Source organism: Saccharomyces kudriavzevii (assembly GCF_947243775.1).
Source record: "Saccharomyces kudriavzevii IFO 1802 strain IFO1802 genome assembly, chromosome: 16".
Taxonomy (NCBI): Eukaryota; Fungi; Ascomycota; class Saccharomycetes; order Saccharomycetales; family Saccharomycetaceae; genus Saccharomyces; species Saccharomyces kudriavzevii.
In genome coordinates this window covers 504,167-523,073 of record NC_079287.1, presented here as the reverse complement: position 1 = coordinate 523,073, position 18,907 = coordinate 504,167, and the positions used below count along the sequence as shown (strand labels likewise).

Below are 18,907 nucleotides of genomic sequence, written 5' to 3'. Positions count from 1 at the left end.
AGGATGGCTTCAACTTATTTATCCCTTATGCTGATTACAAAAACCGGTGAATTCTTGATTTAGCTAGTGATGAGATCATGAACAGAGAACGATGTCAAATCGTAACAAGAACTCTACTCCAGCTTTGTGAAATATCCTTGGAACTGGCGATTTTTATTTGAACCCTTCACAACAATCTTCCACCTAATGTTCCGGCATCATTGCGTAGTATTCGATGCACATCTGAACGCGTTTGAATTTTTCATACATGTGGCAGCGGGATGTGAAAGTGAAATTTCGGCCAAAATTTAGTTATAAGAGGATCTGATGTCAAATTGAAAAGAAAGTTGTTACTATTGAGCCCGAGGGAAGCTTGATGCAAGAATAAGATCGGTAAAGATGAAGCAAAGAATTAGTGCACTAGACTTACTGCTGCTGGCCAGGGAGCTGAAGCAGGATTTGGAAGGCTACAGATTGAGCAACATATACAACATTGCCGATTCTTCAAAGCAATTTTTGCTGAGATTCAATAAGCCGGATTCTAAACTAAATGTCGTTGTAGATTGTGGATTAAGAATTTACCTAACCGAGTTTAGTAGACCAATTCCTCCAACCCCCTCCGGTTTTGTTGTCAAGCTAAGAAAGCATTTAAAGGCTAAACGACTAACCTCTTTAAGGCAAGTAGACCAAGATAGAATTCTTGTTCTGCAATTTGCTGATGGACATTTCTACCTAGTACTGGAATTTTTTAGTGCAGGTAATGTTATCCTTCTAGATGAAAACAGAAGAATTATGTCCCTGCAAAGAGTGGTGTTGGAACACGAAAATCAGGTTGGTCAAATTTATGAAATGTTTGACGAAACACTTTTTGCCGCAGGTAATGACTTTGTCAACGAATCTCCGGAAATCATTAAAGAAAAGTACACCTCAAATCTTGTCAATGAGTGGATAGAGGCGACTCAGAGCAAATACGACTCAGATATTGCAGTTATTAAGCAACTTAACATTCAGAATAAAAACGATTCGAAAGAAAAGAAAGTTAAAGTTCCCTCCATCCATAAACTACTGCTTTCAAAGGTTCCTCACTTGTCTTCCGATCTCCTATCAAAGAATTTGAAAGTATTCAATATTGACCCTTCGATGTCTTGTTTAGCACTTCTAGATAGGACAAACACACTTGCAGAAATGCTGAATCGTACTCAATCGGAGTATAATGAACTATTAACTACTTCTGATAGAAAGGGCTATATTTTGGCCAAAAAAAATGAAAACTTCAATTCTATAAAGGATCCCGCAGACCTAGAGTTTATTTATGATACATTCCATCCCTTCAGACCATATATCAATGAGAAGAACAGTGGTTCCTTCAGAATCGCTGACGTTGAAGGTCCTTACAATAAGACGTTAGACAAGTTCTTCTCAACAATAGAATCTTCTAAGTATGCCCTACGCATCCAAAATCAGGAGTCGCAAGCACAAAAGAAAATAGATGATGCTCGTGCCGAAAATGATAGGAAAATACAAGCTTTATTGAACGTCCAGGAATTAAACGAAAGAAAAGGTCACCTAATAATTGAAAATGCCTCTCTAATCGAGGAAGTAAAGCTTGCTGTTCAAGGGTTAGTTGATCAACAAATGGACTGGAGCACTATTGAGAAATTAATTAAAAGTGAACAGAAAAAAGGTAACAAAATTGCTCAATTGTTAAACCTTCCTTTAAATTTAAAGCAAAACAAGATTAGCGTGAAGCTTGATATTTCTAGGGAAGAAGAGAGTATAACCTCTTCGGATGAAGACGATGAATCAGAAGATAGCAGCAGTGAAGGCTCTAGTGATTCTGGGGACATGAGCACTTTTAAAGAGGAAAATTCAAAAAAAAAAGGTCAATCCAATAATGCGCTAAATGTCACAATCGACCTTGGTTTATCAGCCTACGCTAATGCATCTGAATACTTCAATATTAAGAAAACGAGTGCCGAAAAACAGAAGAAAGTAGAAAAGAATGTCGGAAAGGCTATGAAGAATATTGAAGTCAAAATTGATCAACAACTAAAGAGAAAGCTAAAAGAATCTCATAGTGTCTTAAAGAAGGTTCGGACCCCTTACTTTTTTGAAAAATATAACTGGTTTATTTCCAGCGAGGGATTTTTGGTCATGATGGGTAAAAGCCCAGCTGAGACAGATCAAATCTACTCTAAGTACATTGAAGATGATGATATTTACATGTCGAATAGTTTTAATACACATGTATGGATCAAAAATCCAGACAAGACCGAAGTTCCTCCAAACACCTTGATGCAAGCTGGTATACTATGCATGTCCTCAAGCGAGGCATGGTCTAAAAAGATAGCTTCATCTCCGTGGTGGTGCTTTGCTAAGAACGTCTGTAAATTTGATAGCTCTGATAACAGCATTTTACCAGAAGGTGCCTTAAGATTAAAGAATGAAAAAGACCTAAATCTTTTACCGCCTGCCCAACTTGTAATGGGATTCGCATTTTTATGGAAAGTGAAGACAGGTGAAAATAATGAAGAAAATGATGAAGATGATGAGAAAGAAGAAGAAGAAGAAGAAGAAGAAGAAGAAGAAGAAGAAGAAGAAGGAGAAGAAGGAGAAGAAGGAGAAGAAATTGATGAGTCATCGAAAAACGAGAACGAAAATGCGGATGGTGTCGCAAATAGCAACGATGATGACCCTAACAACATCAAAAGAGGGATCGAAAGAGAAAACATCGACAACACAAAAATATCTGAATTAACTTTGAATTTGGAAAAGAGGGAAACTAGCAGTAACAGTGATGGTGAGCAGACTGTAACTGAGAAACAGAGCATTCCGATATCTGTAGTTGACAGCATGAACAACAAAGTCCGTGGTAAGAGAGGAAAGTTAAAGAAAATCCAAAGAAAATATGCTGATCAAGATGAGCAAGAGCGTTTCTTGCGTTTAGAGGCTTTGGGCACTTTGAAGGGTATCGAGAAGCAACAGCAAAAGAAGAAAGAGCAATTAATGAGACAAGAACTTAGAGAGGACAAAAAGAATAAACGGGAAAAACAAAGGCAATTACAAGCTTTGAAATTCACTAAAAAGGAAAAGGCAAAGGTTAGCTATGACAAACATATGACTGAATTAAAGCCATCTCTCAATAAAGATGATATAGTTGTCGATATTGTGCCTGTATTTGCTCCCTGGCCTGCACTTTTGAAATATAAGTATAAGGTAAAAATTCAACCCGGCAACGCAAAGAAAACGAAGACCTTGACAGAAATTTTGCACTATTTTAAAAATAGGCCAGTAGACATTTCTTCTGCCGACAAAGAAATGGATTGGCCGCAGGAACATGAAATGATCAAAAGTTTGAAGGAACACGATCTGGTTCTCCTACTATGTGTCGATAAATTGAAAATAACTATTGCTGGGCAAAAATCTACCAAGAACAGTGGTGGTTCACAGAAGGGCAAAAAGAGCTCAAAGTCAGCTGGCATGAAAAAAAATAGATAATTTTAGTAAATGCTCATTTTCCCTTTCAATCGGAGGCTTACGAAAAGGAGAACGTGCTTAGTACGGTCGCAATCGTTTGTGAATGGGTAACGTGTTTCTGTTTATATATACATATTATATATGTGGAAGAAAAAAAAGCATGACACTATATAGACTATGTTCAAACAGATAAATTTTCCTTCTATATGTTCTGTCTTTATGATCATAAACCTTGTTGCAACCTTTCTTGAAACTTGCTCTTTGCAAAACCCCACGCGCCTAAGAACCCTTTATCTAAATCCAATGCCATTTGGGGTTCATTTGTGGGCGGCTTAGAAACTCTGGATGCAATGGTGTTCGAGTCTGTTTCGAGGATAACGCCATTATCAATGGTTTCGTCAATAGCTAATAAAACCATATCATAGTTCTCCTGGATGTTCTTTTTGTCTAGGCCTGAGTTCAAAATCAAATCCAGCGCTCCTCTGATAGCTGAGAAACCCTGCTGTAGAACAATTTCATTCTCTTCAAGCGAAGCAACTAAATATATCGTGATATCAATATACTCTTTGTAAAGAACCAAACGATCCTCGAAGATCATAATCTCAGAATCTTGCTTGTGAGTTTTACGATGGAGTTGGTTCTCAAATTCTTTCTGCTTCTTCACGGAACTGAAGAGCAATTGGTGTCCGTTATTGGATTTATGAGGTGGTTGATAATACTTTGCATAAATTCTTTCCCCCTGCTGATCCAGTATCAAAACAGCCTGAACAGTGTATAGCGATAAAGAAGACATCATAGAACAATGATGTAGAGTACTCAAATTAGCACGCCAGCTCACAAACAAAACCTGAATGCCCAAGAAGTTCTTCTGTAATAATAACTTCGATATGCCACATTCTCAGCTTTCAATTTCATTGCCAACGTGTTTTTTGAACTGGCAAACAATTGCAGAGCGGGTAAGTACGCGATGCTTTCGCATTTTCCTCTTCAATAATTTCACAGTGGATGATCATGAAAGATATACAATAATGGCGTTTGCGAAAGAGTCCAGGCCAATTCAAACCGTCCACTGTACCAGAAACTACCGTAGTTTTTTAGTCTGAAAAATTCTTCTGTACCATGACTTCTAATCACGATTTTTATTTTGCGCTTCTTCGCATATCCATACTACAATTACTGAAAGCCCAAGGGTTTGACAGAGCAAGACCTAGTCTGGTGGATCTTATGACCGACCTTTATGCGAAATTCTTGGGTTTGTTAGCATCAGAGATCAGTTCTATTGCTCAGGCAAGATGTGACCAGGACGATACGGTTGCTTTACAGGACATAACGGTGGCTCTGGAAAATTTGGGCATTGTCAAGCCTACGAATGTTCTGGATGTTTATGATGAAAACTCTGAATTATCAAGTTCGCGGGGAATGGAAAAGTTCAAGGACTGGTGTATTTATAGTGCCCAATTGAGTGATGCGCGAATAGTTGCTTTGCCTACAGTGGAATTGTTACAAAACGCAGAGAAAGAGTCTGATCTTTTGTCAGCAATACCAGACTACCTCAACCAATTGCTACAAAACAAAGGCGCTAAACAGAAGCTAGAAACTAAAAACAGAAAAAATGAGCTGATAGAAGATTTAATAAATAATAATGAACTGGACGATTGGATCAAATTGGTGGTAGCGAGACAACGCATCAACCTCATTGGACGGGCGTCTAAAAAAGAACCTCAAAATGTGGTGACTTTGCCGCATATTGGGGGGTACAAGTCTTCAATCCTAAGCCATCACCGCAATAGTACGATAACTGATGAAGATAGACTGCCTTCGGCTATGACTGCGAGAGATGACGATGCTTCAGCAGATATCCAAGCAAATCCATATGTAACAAGCAAACTGCCGATAATGAGGGCGGAAAATAGGTTAGAGAACATAACTCTGTCCTTTGAAAATGAAGAGCTTGAATCATCTGACGAAATGGAAAACTCCGACCAAGCACCCAAAGATAACAATAACGACGAACGTTCCAAAGAAAACAATCAAAGTGAAACGGTATCGCCTCATGATGATGACCATGATGTATCGATGTTTCAATTTGATTCAAATGTAGATACGAAATGGGCAGAACAGGAAGATATGGATAGCACATTCCAGCGTAGAACCTCACTAGATTACGGGGGTTATTTTTAATACGACGTTCCAGCATATTCTTTATTCATTATCTCATTCATATTTAATTAATTTCGCATTATTTTTAAGTAATGTATTATCTCTTGGTTAAAATAACAAGGAACGAAAATGTCTGACTTATTCTCTTCTTTCTAAATCGATCTTTCTTAATATACAGTATTCTTATACATAAATATCCGGTTTTTTATAGATTTTTGTAGTGTGTAATCGTAAAATCATTTCAGATTCAACTTTCTATAACTTCTTTCTAGATTTGAATTTAGGACCTCTTTTACCACCTTTACCGATCTTATTTCTTGAATCTGCTTTTCTCCCCATCACTTTATTATCCTTTCCATCATCATCATCACCAAAGTCATCGGAGCCTCTTCCATTCTTCTTGAATTTCAACTTGTTTCTTTGACCTCTGACGGGACCACTTTTTACGGCTTCTAGGTACGCATTAATACCACTTGTGACAGCGCTCAAAGGATCATCTACATTGTTGGAGGGTTTGCCTTGCCCCTTGACGACCAATTTACCCTCTGAGTCGAAATTAAACGCATCATCGTTAAATCTCGCCTTATTTTGATTCTTGTCGAACTTCTTTGGTCTAGTGGATGAAATATGTGCTAGAGTTTGGGAATCCAACAAATCTAATGGGTTTTCACCAGATTCCACAATGAACTGTTTTGGTCCATTCTTCCTTCCGCTACGAGCAGCGTTTCCTTCTTGATCTGACTCGTTATCATTTTCGTTGTCAGACCCATAAACAGCTTCATCAAAGGCGGACATAAATCTTGAGCCCTTAGTTGTAATTCCATCAATAGCTTCAGTTACAGGAGTAGCCTCTTCATCCTTACGCTTACTTCTATTACGCGTTTTCCTTATATTTGTTAGTAATTTTCTATCTTCTTCAGGGAAGTTGGCTTCAATATAGTCATATCCAAATCTTCTTATCAACCTTTCAATGATATGCTTGACTTTAGCTTTGAAATGACCAGTATGTTCGTGAGACCACCTTAATAACTTCAAAAGTAACTCTGGCACCTTAGGCCTCATCACTTCTTCTGGAAGACCCAAAACACAGACTTTTGTAAATCCAATGGCACTTTTCACAATTTCTCTGGAGTTGGAAGTCAAGTACAGTTCAATGGTATCATATATGTCCATTAATATACCAGCATCCATTTCGTTTTTGAATTCGAAAACTAAACATGCATAACCTGTAATTGAACTACTGACCATATGTTGAGATTCACCAATAAGACCGGCAGAAATAATCTTGAAAAACTCGGATATCGATGATGGTTGATCCGGAGTCGCAGGGTCATAACCTGGTATTTGGGAGAGCTTGATGGTACCATTTGGCCCATTCATTTTCTTACCCATATTGATTAAAGTTTCAAAAGCGGTCTCCCTAGATTTTTCATTCACATCCTTTGTACTTAAAATGACCTCGGCTACCGTTCTGACAATGAAACCGAGATGATCCAAGGGTAACAAATCCACTATGGTTTTGAGCGCTGCCAATCTTGCAGCCTTAGCTGATGTTTGAACAGTGGAAGTGTTATCTACCATAACATTTTCGATATCGGATATGAACTGGGCAACGGTTGTTGAACCAGATTCTAACTCAGAAAGCTTGGTAATAATTCTATAAGCTCTTTTTTGAATTAATGCATCAGGAGAGGACACGGTAAGACCAAATATCGAGAATAAAGCAGGATAAGAAGGTGGAGGTAAGTATGTTATCATACAAATGATCAAGTCCAATAAGGTGGCTGTCAATTGAGGTTTTCTCTTTTCTTTGTTTGCATTGCCACTAGTTTCTTCATTCATGGAGTTTTTCAAAAGGCCACATACATTGTTGAATGTTTTCTCCAAATCTTCCTTTGAAGTAATCTTCAAATATTGATCAATCGTTTCCAAAATATAACTTCTTGCGTTTGGAGTAGTTTGTGTATACACATTGAACAAGACGGCTAGGAGGTTGGTGGACTTTGTTGAAAGATACTCTATATTCTTTTGAGCCTCGGAAATAGGCAAGCGTTGTAACAATAGAACATTGTCCGACTGAGAACCCTCAAAATATGAAACATTACTCTCTGCCAAGACCTTAAGAGCATGACAAATGGTAGTTCTCAACTCAACTTCACTGTATAATAAAGAAGATAATTCAGAAGCAAATTCATCAGTGAAAGACTCCCTTAAGTCCATTGGTAGTTCACAGAAACGCGGTAATGTGGACCATAGTTGATCAACAATGGTTTGGAACACCTTCAACTGGATTGACTCTTCGGGAACTTTATCAAATTTAGATTGAAAGCTTTTGATATATGGCGCCAATTCATTCTGGAAAGTAGAAAGATTGGCATTTTTCGTGTAGTCTCTAATAAGTGGCAGTAACCAAGCTCTACCAGGTCTTTCAATAGACGGATTGTCTAAATTGAGTGGAGCTTGGGCAAGGACAATTTCAGGCCCCATAGCAGAAATGGAGGCGCCAATTACCAGTTCAATTTCATTCCTCAAATCCATGAACTGTTCCTCATTTACTCTCCAAGTATCAACTATCTTCAATGCTTTCAAAAGGTGAGGATTGGATCTATATCTGAATTTATTGAATGCCGCTACCAATATCTTGAGAATTTCTCTGGAACAATGAGAGTATTTGATGGACAAGAAGTCAATAAGAAATTTGGCAATTTGAGAAATAATATCATCCACGTTTTTGAAGGTTTTATCATCCACATTTGGTGTAAATAATAACAGATCATCTTGAATGGAGTCAGAAAGGGTTGAGATTAGACACTGAGAGGCGGCTTGATATACTTCCGGAGTTTCACTTGCTAAATACGTGGACATAATACGAAACACACTAGGAATCTTACGTAACGCTTTCAATGGCTGATGTACCGCATAAGTAGACATGCCTTTAATTATCACAGCAATCCAAGCCTTGGTCAATAAAGTATCTACATTTGAAGGTTTTAATGCGAAAATTGTATCCAAAACTCTTAGGTACTTATTTTCAGCCAAACCTGAAGAAACAGTAGTTTCTGCCATAGCTTTGAACATGCCCTCAAAGCATTCAAATGACGCAGAGACTAGATATTGCTCTGAGCTCTTAGCGACACCAAATAGTATATCACAAAGAGGCTCAATTTGAGAAGATGGCCACTGTCCAGTAGAGATAACGGAGGTGACTAATCTTAAAGAGCGCATGACGCTAGAATTAACGTCTTCCTTCGTTTTTTGTGCCTTCAATTGTTTATTTGATAAATTTGACAATTCTCCCAAAACACCCGCTAACTGTTTGTCACAGAAATCTGCCACGAAAACTGCCGCGACATGCTCTGCAGTTGGAGCAACAGGAGGGTTTTGTAAGACTGCATGAACTGCATCTAGCGCTCTCTTTCTAACCTTGGGTCTTATATCTAAAGATAGTTCAAGTATACCTTGTAAACCTCTCTTTGGAGTAACGTTTAAATCGTAAGTATTGTTCCAAGCTTGAGCATCTTGAGCGATTAAAAGGGATTCCAAACAACCAAGAGCGGCTCTAATTAATGGGGCATTCGCCTCTTCTGCGGTGATGCATGGCGCAATCTTTGTAAGTATTTCAGGAAATTTCGATCTTAACAAAGGTTTTGGAGAGTAACGAAATATCAGATCCAAAAGATATGTGGAAGAAGAAGCCAACTGAAGATCTTTAATTTCATGCGTAGATGGGTCTACAGCTTGGTCTAATAGGGACATAAAGGAAATGATATAGTTCACAATATTTTTTGAGATATCATTTGTAGCTTTGCCGGAGATGTTTTCCTCGACTGCGGCCAGTATTATGGCAACATGTTTTTGATTTTCCAATTTAGAGGTTACTTGAGACCTAATTTTGGCCAATTTATCCTCTAGCTTTAATAGAGAAGCAACCTGATCTTGATCCATGACAAGCTTTGAAATTTGATCTGATCCTATGTGCGGAATTACTTCGAAAATCTAGAACTTCTCCGGTTTAATTTCTGTTCAAGTAGAAATAACTTAAACTGTTTCTTTCAGATTAAAGCTTTATTGGGAGAATCAACTATAATTGAAGAAATACGAATAACTCGAATAATGCGATGAGATGAGATGATGTAGTTGAATTTTAACTATTTTAACGAAAAAGAAAATTTTTCACCTAGTAAAATCTCCTATCATTTGAAACGAAAAGAAAAAAAAAGGAATAGTGCATACTAGAACATATGATTGAAAGGGAGAGAGAATCTAAATCACCATGTAGAATGGCAAAACTGACTGGCTACATTGTGCGAGAGGGCGTGCAATAGAATATATAAGTTATGACCTGCGGTTTGGTACGAATAAGATTGGCTAGATTCGGGAGAAAGAATAGTCCAGTGTATAATATTGTGGTGGCTAATTCCCATAAGGCAAGGGATGCCAAACCGATTGAAGTGCTTGGAACCTATGTGCCGGTGCCCAGCCCAGTTACTAAGAGAGAGTTGAAGAAGGGCGTTGTACCCATTAAAGACGTTAAACTTGACTTTGATAGGACAAAGTATTGGATTGGTGTGGGGGCTCAACCCAGTGAAACAGTGACCAAGCTATTACAAAAGGCTGGGATATTGGATAGCGCCTGGATCACTGGAAAAAATATCAGCGCCGATAGGAAGGTTGTATTTGAAAGAATGGAAACATCAGAATGAGGAAAAAAGCAAAAAAACGCGTTTTATTTGATGCAAAGCGTATCCGTATGTAGTGTTTTTATATCTATCTGACTTGTAAATAATACATTATGGCAAACCCAAAAAAGGGCAATGAAACTTAAAAAGAAGTAAAACTAAACTTTTAACAGGAATGTGAAGAGAAAATATTAGAAAATTTCATTAGGTTAGTGTCATTATGGGTCATGCGTTCTTGGTTCCTTATTGTCTGTGTCTTGTCTACCTCTTGAGGCGGAACAGGTCTCTTTTCAATTTCAATGGCTCATTAGGTAAAATAGAGGATTCATCAGCGGTTACGTTTGTGGTAGGCAAACGGGTGCTAGCTAGGGGAGATGACATGATATTGCTGCGTTGTCTTGATAATAGCGCTATGTTGAAATTGAATGCAGAATCTGTTGTAGGAGTTGGTGTGAGTAAAGTAAAGGCATTGCCGTTGTTCGTGCTATTATTAGAATTTGTCCGAGCCAATACAGGTTGTGGCTGAAGTTCCGATATACACTGGGATGTGCCATTCCTGTTTTTCATTGGGACATTGGATCTCTGCAGGGAATACCAGTTCAACGTACTCGTCATGTTTGCAGTTGAGTTAGAATTTGGATTGGAGCTTATATTTGATAGCGGGATGGGATCTGTGATATCTGCATTAATAAACGGGGAGGGAACCCTAAGCATTTCAGAAAATTGTGGTGGGGGCGGCGGGGGTAGAGAAGTGAGGGAAGTGTTACGAGAAAGGTATCCGTCTTTCCTCACCTCTTGCAGTAGACGGTGCCTCACCAGCGTTAAAAGCCAACTATTTCTGTCACAGCCGATATCCAACTGTTGAAGCTCAGACTGCTGTATAGCTGCTTTGGCGACCCTATTCAATATTCCCGATGGAGGATTTGCAGTGTCAAATGGAGTTATCGTAGGATCACTGCAAGTGTTTTGGTAAATTTCTATTAACAGACCGACGAACTGGGGTGCAAAGGAAGTTATTTGAGAATTATTATTGTAAAGGGCATGCTGCTTGAAATTTTGAGGAAAGTCGGACACGGAACTCGCTAGCGAAGAGGAACTATTCTGTCTGGTTCTGCTTGCATTGGGGAAAGCTGGGAAGTACGAGTTTTCCGAGTTTTTCGTTTGATTAGAGCTGTTTATAGGAGTCGTTACCGGGGTGTAAACCGGGGTGGACAGGCTCCTGTCGAATGCGATCATATCATCATATTCGCAGGCCAACAGCGGCTGAGGTCCCTGACTTTGGTGCTGAGGTTCCGGCTGCACGGATGACGTATCATCTGGGATGCGCTCCTTCTCCTTTTTCTCTTGAGATCGCCTGGAGGAGCCAACATGCAATCTCTTGTGCAATCTTTCTAGCAGCATTATTCTATATCCTGATGAGTTAGTTTAGTTTGAAAGAGAAAAGATTGAGCGGGAGCACGAACCAAGAAAAATGCACACAACCTATAACTACACTCCTATATATATGCCTACTGACAAGAGACAAAGCTATACGAAAAAAATAGAAATAGAAATAGAAACAGAAACAGAAACAGAAACACAACTTTGTTTAAACTTCCAAGCTCAAGCGTCTTTTCCACACTAGTTCTTAGTGAGACCCCCCCCATGGGTTTGACATGCTTAACTAGATTGAGTGACGCGTGAAGAAGCATATCTCCTCTCCTGGGTCCTTTTGAGCTTGAGACGGCCATTTCTATTTCCCAAAGTGGGCATTTGCCATCCCCCTGCGCGGGTTCCGGAGTGGCGAGAAAATTGTAGGGAAGAGCCGCCTTCCCGCGCCGTTTTTCCCACAAGGACCTCCCTCCCGTTTCACGGACCTGCCTTCCTGCCTGTTTGACGCTGGACCAGGATGGATCCCGTCAACATGTTTCGCGTTAGGTTCCACTGCGCAGTGGCGATCTCAAGAACAGGGCGGATGAAGCACATTCTCTGCATACGCACTCACGTTTTCCAACTGCCGCTATCTGTATCAGTTACTGTCTATCCGATTCCATCACACACGATCTCTCCGTGTTTTGATGTCAGTTTCTACCGCTGCTGCTGCTGCTGCTGCTGACGCTTGTTCGACAGAGATGTCTGTCAGGGCGATCGCCGCTCATTTGAAAAGCAACCCCAGCGCTAAGGTAATCTTCATGGTGGGGGCGGGGATATCCACTTCTTGTGGGATTCCTGACTTTCGGTCTCCAGGGACTGGCCTGTACCACAACTTGGCCCGGTTGAACTTGCCGTACCCTGAAGCCGTGTTTGATGTAGACTTCTTCCAGTCGGATCCCTTGCCCTTTTACACACTGGCCAAAGAGCTGTATCCGGGGACTTTTAAGCCTTCTAAGTTTCACCACCTCTTGAGGTTGTTTCAGGACAAAAACCTCCTGAGGAGAGTATATACTCAAAATATAGACACCCTAGAAAGACAAGCCGGCGTTGCAAATGATCTGATCATCGAAGCTCATGGCAGTTTTGCCCACTGTCATTGCATCGGGTGTGGCAAGATTTACCCTCCGCAGGGTTTCAAGTCCAAGTTGAGTGAGGATCCTATCAGAAATTTTGCCAGATGCGAGGTGTGCAACGAACTGATAAAGCCGGCAATTGTCTTTTTTGGCGAAGATCTACCGGATTCCTTCTCGAAAACTTGGTCAAGCGACTCCGAATGGCTTCGTGGAAAACTCAGAACATCTGAAAAACACCAGCAGCCTCTTGTCATCGTCGTTGGCACTTCACTAGCCGTGTATCCCTTTGCGTCTCTGCCTGAGGAAGTTCCCCGAAAGGTGAAAAGAGTTTTATGTAATTTGGAGACGGTGGGGGATTTCAAGAGTAACAAGAGGTCTACGGATTTGATAGTTAACCAATATTCCGATGCGTTCGCGGAGCAACTTGTCGAAGAACTAGGTTGGAAGAAAGATTTAGAAAAGATACTCAAGGCTCAGACAGCGGCCACGGAAAACCCCACAGAACAACTGCTTGAAGTTGTGCATGATCTGGAAAAGTTGAGTTTGGATCGGCCTGAACATGAAGCTGTAGACAAGAAAGATAAGAGGCCGCTGCATGATAATAATAATAATCATGACAATGATGGAGACGGAAAGGAAGTAGACAAGTCCTCCACGCAAAATAATGGCAATGCATAAATATATCCCCGCCCCCCTTTTTCATTCTTGTGCGCGGCAATTAACGCTTCAGAAAAGTAAATGGGACGCGTAGCGCGAAATTAAATAAAAAAACTGTATACCAATTTTGACATGTAATTCCCTCTCGACCGAGCAGTTAAGTTTCATGGATGAGTAGCGGCAAGTGTTCCTATTACTATTTTTCTTCGGCTGGTTGCTCCCATGAAGAACAGACTGTTGAGTGATCAATGCAGTTGGTTCATTTTAGTGTTACTTACTGTCTTTGTTGAATAATTGTGTAAAGGCATAACCCTATGTACATTTTTTATCGTAAATTACTCGATGGTTCTTTATCGTCTAGACCAAACGCCCTAGGCGAAAGGGCAAACTTTCACTATCTTCCAAAAACAGTGGGTGGTCGGTCGCATTGCACTGCGGGAACCTTATGGGATCCGGCCACTATGTGTAAATCGTATTTAGCCACCCTAAGCTCCCTACACAATGCTAAGAAATACTGATCCGCCCACAGACTGGCAAGAACTTGTCAAAACAGTGAACAATAGGCGGCGCTTAATTCACATAAAAAACTTGCCTTTTGCGCGAATGTTCTGAAAGTCCGTTTGACATGGAAAAGTGGTAAAATGATGGTGCTGCACCAAGAATGCCATTCTGATCGGTCTGGGCAAAATGGAAAAAAATATGCCATAAGGTTTATTATATTAGTTACACAATTTTATATAAGTTTATAAAAGAGACAGGCGTGTGAGGCGGGCGGGAGGAACAAGTAGTTGAAGGAATACTGTTTGAAAGTGACCGCATCATTTCAAGTTAGTTAGGATTTCGTTCTTCAAACTGTAAAGTAATTGGTATTGGTTCAATCTTTGAATATCAATTACCGGGTTTGTGAATAGCTGGAAAATTTCTAGGTCAGTGGGGAACAGGTTCGGAATTGACGCTATTCTTCTCAATATGTCCGAATTGTCGTTTAAACGGTTTTCAAAGCTGATACTCTTTTCAATCAAACATTTGATTAACTGGATACAAGATATGTTGATTGACGGCAAAAGCGCCGTCGAATAATTCTGTTGTTGTAACAAAGAGCCTTTAGTTGTGGTATTGCTAATATTCAACACTAACTCGCTCAGTTTCAACAGCCCAGATCCAATATTTTCTTCAGAACTCAGCCAAACGAATGGTAAATTTTTGTTAAAATTGAAACTTGAATTCTTGCTGTCGCTGTTGTTGTTGTTGTTGTTGTTGTTGTTGTGATTGTTATCGCCGTTACTGTTTGAATTATTCTTGCTCGTTGTAAATAGTACATTGGACAGGGGTAATATCTTCTGCACGATAACTAAAATGCTAGTCAAACTCTGAGAAATCACTGGTGAAAGCTGTTCAACCAACGAACTTGGATCCGATGGCTGCGATAAGAGTTGTTGGAATGGTATGACAGAAAACAAAAACGAAACCACGTCGTTCAATAAGTTATGTTTGTTGCCAATGTTTTTATTGTTATCATTGTATAAATCCAAAAGTCTTTGTAATAGCTTTCTGTCTTTATGGTTGTTGTTACTGCTCCGATCATATTGGTTATCCAGTAAAATCGATTCGAAAAGTTTCAAATTTGGTTTCTCCAGTGAAAATAATTTGGCCAAAATGTCTACACCAAAAGTATGATATTTTCCCCATTGTAGTTGGAATTCGTTAAAGGTTAAAAAATCAGACCCAAATGATGACGAAGACGCCATTGGATTGACTTTTGGTTGTCCAAAACTCGTCACCAGAATAAGAATCAAAAAGCAATCTATGGACGAATTGATCTCTAACAAATGGGATATGTTTGACAAAACAATAACCAGATCCTTTTTGAAATTGAGTATTTTCCTATTGCATGCAAAATTTTCAGGGTGGATGAAAATCAACCACAATAAATCCGATACAAATCTCTTCAAGTAGAAGTTCCTTGACATAATTCTAGAGTTATTATCTGAGAATGAGACATTTCTTAAAATCATTGAGATGGTAGATAGTTGATCGTTAATTAGAGCCTTGGGATCCTCTGCCCCTCTCGTATTTATTTTTGTAAATGGATCATCAATTTCATCCTTTATTTTTTTCAAAGAGTTCAAATACGGAGTTCTATGGATTTTCAAAGGAAATTGATTAGGTAGAAATCTTATTGGTTCAGGTAAGAAATCCCACTGTTTGACCGGCAAAGGTGTGTATTGCGTATTCATGTGCATTTCTGCATCTAGATCCGTTCCCGCTTCCGCTGGAGTCGGAGTAGGTAACTGATTGCCTGTCAAAGAGTCTACTAGTATAGTAAAGACTTTTTCATCGTTGGAATCATGCGGTGTGAGGACATCGTTGTTGCTGACCTTTTCGAAAATTCTGTCGACCATTTTATCATGTTGGGTAACGTGATATTGATTCGATTCAGCATTCTCATAGTGATAGTCTGAAGTTTTTTGATGATACGGGATCATATTCTGTGATAAATTGGATAACAAATTCATCCCAAGTATTGCCAACGAGTCTAGTAACTCAGGATATTTAACCAAAGATATCTTTAGATTCGAGTCAGCACTTGTTACCAACAATGTATTCAAGGCAGTATTTATTTCACCAAGATTCTTTGATTGTAGAGACATTGATAAAGCATGTAAATTTATAGCACCTAGTTCTGGAGCGAAAAGGAAAATTGGCTTGTTTGAATCTATTTTCTCACCTATTTTCGAGATGTAATTGATATCGTAACCGTTATAGTGTTTGATGGAGTTGATTGAAGGCTTGTAATTTCTAATCATTGACCTTTTATAGACCTTCGGTAACTTTTTCACTTCGATTTCATATTGTTGGCGCAATTTCGTTTCCAATAACAGTTTTTGTTGCCTCTGTTGATCTTCTAAAAGTTTCTGTTGCCTTTTTTGAAAGTCCTCCCTTTCCTTACGCTCTATTTCCAATTCCTTTTTGCTCTTTTTCTTCACTCTTTGCTTTCTCGGCTTCTTAGGTTGCTGCTGGGTAATATTGGCATTATTCATATTGGTGTTGATGTTGTTGCTAAGCTTTTTTGGAATGTTTGCTGAGACTGGAACAGTCCCAGAAGGTGTACTTGCTGCCGATGTAACAGGCACGGTAGCACCAGCAACAATGGAGGGGACGGCAGTAGTTTGCACTGATGAGGTGTTATTATTATTAATAGTATTATTGTTATTATTGTTATTATTATTATTATTATTGTTGTTGTTGTTGTTATTATTATTATTATTATTATTATTATTATTATTGGCCAACGTTGTGGCCTGTTGCTGCTGCTGTTGAACTTTTTTCAGTAGTTCTTGTAAAAACTGTTGCAAGAATATTCTTTTCGCTTGAGTTTCCTTTATACCCTCTTGGGAGATCATATATCTTTCGTAAGGTAGCAGGATTCTAAAATATATGGATTCTAATTGTTGATAATCAGATATTTGTAGCCTTTGAGCCACCAAAGACCATTGCTGGTTTCTTGTTACTTGTTCGGCACCACCGAATTTCTGAATTAACATGTACAGATAAAAAAGGTTGATTTTCCTATTGGCGATTTCCGGAATCGATTGTAACGGCATATTTCTTTTCTTACAGTCTTCAATTAATGATTTCATGAAAAGTTCATATTGTTTATTATTCAACTCTGTGGAGATTTTCTCTTGCAATACCGGGTTCAAGCTTTGTAAAATAGATCTTTGTTGTTGTTGGCGTTGACTTTGTAGATACTTGGCATTTTGTTGCTGCTGTTGCGGGTATTGTTGAAGCTGTGCATGTTGCTGTTGCTGTTGTTGTTGCTGTTGTTGTTGCTGTTGTTGCTGTTGTTGCTGTTGTTGCTGATGTTGCTGATGCTGCTGTTGTTGCTGTTGTTGCTGTTGTTGCTGTTGTTGGATCTGTGGATGTTGCTGTTGCTGTTGTTGTTGCTGTAAGGCTTGAAAACGTTGCTGTTGCTTTTGCTGTAAAGCAGCAAACATTGCTGCTCTCTCAGAAAATACCGTATTGGCATTCGAAGTAGCGTTATTGCTATTGGCGGTGCTCGCAACAGGTACAGCCTGTACAGCCGGTACAGCAGCAGCAGCAGCAGCAGCAGCGTTATTGTTTGTACCATTGTTGCTGTTATTACGCTTATTATTGCTACTACCATTATTATTACTATTATTGCTGTTGTTGTTGCTGTTATTATTATTATTATTATTATTAGTGTTTAGAACAAATTCGTTACTTGCAGAGGATGATCTATCCATGAGATTTGGAGTGCCGTGGTTAGACACGAGCTGATTAGCCGCTAAACTGTTATTATTGGTAGCTCCATTGTTAAACGGTAAGAACTGTTGATTTGTGCTGAGGGCTGGATTTGCATTTGCGTTTGGGGTAGAAGCAGAGGAGTTTTGACTGATAGACTGAACATTAGTAATGAAATGAGGTGTTATGCCGTTATCGTTAGCAATTGGGGCATTGCTGTTGTTATTACCGCTATACAGTTGCTGCTGATTTTGCATAGGCAGATTAGCGGAATCGATGATAGAGTTCTTTGCTAAGATCGCTTGAGGAGATAGGCTGTTCAGATTGACGTTGGAATTATTAGAGTCATATGGCGAATTGAACTGGGGAGATTGGTTTTGAATGAAGTTAGCAGCATTACTGACAACTGGTGCCGGAGAAGTAAAATTCGCCCTAGCAGCAGCCGCATTGTTCTTATTGTTGCTGTTGTTGTTAGAATCCAAATTCTGATCAAAAGGCTTTGGGTCGAAAAAATTCTGGAAGTCGTCAACACCATTGGTACCGGCATTTGCATTGTTGTTATTACTATTGTTATTGTTGCTGGTATTATTATTGATATTATTATTATTGTTATTATTATTATTATTCAAATTAAAGAAGTCCATCTTTATTTATTACTATTTTTATTATTATAAGACACGAAAAGAGAAAGAAATAGAGATAGAAAAAGAAAAAAATATAAGAATAATGAGTGATGATAGGAATAGCCGCCGGTCAGTGGTTATTACTTGGTGAATAATATCCTGCAAACTGTGAAGGGGTAACAACGCGAAATGCCAAATCAGAGATTGAGTAATAAGGATAGAGCCACACAACAATAATTCTCAGGAAAATAAAAAATAAAAAATAAAGGTAAATAAAGTGTAATCAGTTGCCTTGAAGTGTAGTTTGCGGTATAAATTATTGTTATTCAACACGAATGATGAATACCGGAAGGTGCTTGTGACTAAAACGTAATGTGAGTATGATTATCACCAACAACAACAACAGAAACAACAACAATAGTGCATAGTGGTACTAATACGTAAAGTCAATCAGCGTTGAGTTTCAAAAAATCTTCTCCCGGTCACTTTTCGCCAGGGGGTGGCGTCGTTTCGTAATCGGAGATACTCCAGGTGCATATCACGCGCCACGGCAGATACGGGTTGGCGCTAGTATGTGCGG

At 39.1% G+C, this 18,907-nt stretch overlaps 8 protein-coding genes across 8 annotated transcripts; 4 read left to right on the top strand and 4 right to left on the bottom strand.

Moving 5' to 3' along the window:
* Positions 1-378: 378 nt before the first annotated feature.
* RQC2 (Rqc2p) lies at positions 379-3,477 on the top strand (the record flags this gene model as incomplete). The annotated part of the gene is made up of 1 exon (XM_056231845.1): positions 379-3,477. One exon carries the CDS (start codon positions 379-381, stop codon positions 3,475-3,477), a length of 3,099 nt encoding a protein of 1,032 aa, XP_056085623.1.
* Positions 3,478-3,679: 202 nt separating this feature from the next.
* On the bottom strand, positions 3,680-4,249 carry RET3 (coatomer subunit zeta; the record flags this gene model as incomplete). The annotated part of the gene is made up of 1 exon (XM_056231844.1): positions 3,680-4,249. The coding sequence occupies one exon, from the start codon at positions 4,247-4,249 to the stop codon at positions 3,680-3,682; it is 570 nt and encodes a 189-aa protein (XP_056085622.1).
* Positions 4,250-4,575: 326 nt separating this feature from the next.
* Positions 4,576-5,637, top strand: TAF3 (Taf3p; the record flags this gene model as incomplete). The annotated part of the gene is made up of 1 exon (XM_056231843.1): positions 4,576-5,637. One exon carries the CDS (start codon positions 4,576-4,578, stop codon positions 5,635-5,637), a length of 1,062 nt encoding a protein of 353 aa, XP_056085621.1.
* Positions 5,638-5,871: 234 nt separating this feature from the next.
* On the bottom strand, positions 5,872-9,561 carry RRP12 (mRNA-binding protein RRP12; the record flags this gene model as incomplete). The annotated part of the gene is made up of 1 exon (XM_056231842.1): positions 5,872-9,561. The coding sequence occupies one exon, from the start codon at positions 9,559-9,561 to the stop codon at positions 5,872-5,874; it is 3,690 nt and encodes a 1,229-aa protein (XP_056085620.1).
* Positions 9,562-9,953: 392 nt separating this feature from the next.
* Positions 9,954-10,319, top strand: MRPS16 (mitochondrial 37S ribosomal protein bS16m; the record flags this gene model as incomplete). The annotated part of the gene is made up of 1 exon (XM_056231841.1): positions 9,954-10,319. The coding sequence occupies one exon, from the start codon at positions 9,954-9,956 to the stop codon at positions 10,317-10,319; it is 366 nt and encodes a 121-aa protein (XP_056085619.1).
* A 237-nt stretch (positions 10,320-10,556) lies between these two features.
* On the bottom strand, positions 10,557-11,696 carry CIP1 (Cip1p; the record flags this gene model as incomplete). The annotated part of the gene is made up of 1 exon (XM_056231840.1): positions 10,557-11,696. One exon carries the CDS (start codon positions 11,694-11,696, stop codon positions 10,557-10,559), a length of 1,140 nt encoding a protein of 379 aa, XP_056085618.1.
* Positions 11,697-12,352: 656 nt separating this feature from the next.
* Positions 12,353-13,459, top strand: HST2 (histone deacetylase HST2; the record flags this gene model as incomplete). Its single annotated transcript, XM_056231839.1, has 1 exon — positions 12,353-13,459. The coding sequence occupies one exon, from the start codon at positions 12,353-12,355 to the stop codon at positions 13,457-13,459; it is 1,107 nt and encodes a 368-aa protein (XP_056085617.1).
* Positions 13,460-14,256: 797 nt separating this feature from the next.
* Positions 14,257-18,348, bottom strand: SWI1 (Swi1p; the record flags this gene model as incomplete). Its single annotated transcript, XM_056231838.1, has 1 exon — positions 14,257-18,348. The coding sequence occupies one exon, from the start codon at positions 18,346-18,348 to the stop codon at positions 14,257-14,259; it is 4,092 nt and encodes a 1,363-aa protein (XP_056085616.1).
* Between the last annotated feature and the right edge of the window lie 559 nt (positions 18,349-18,907).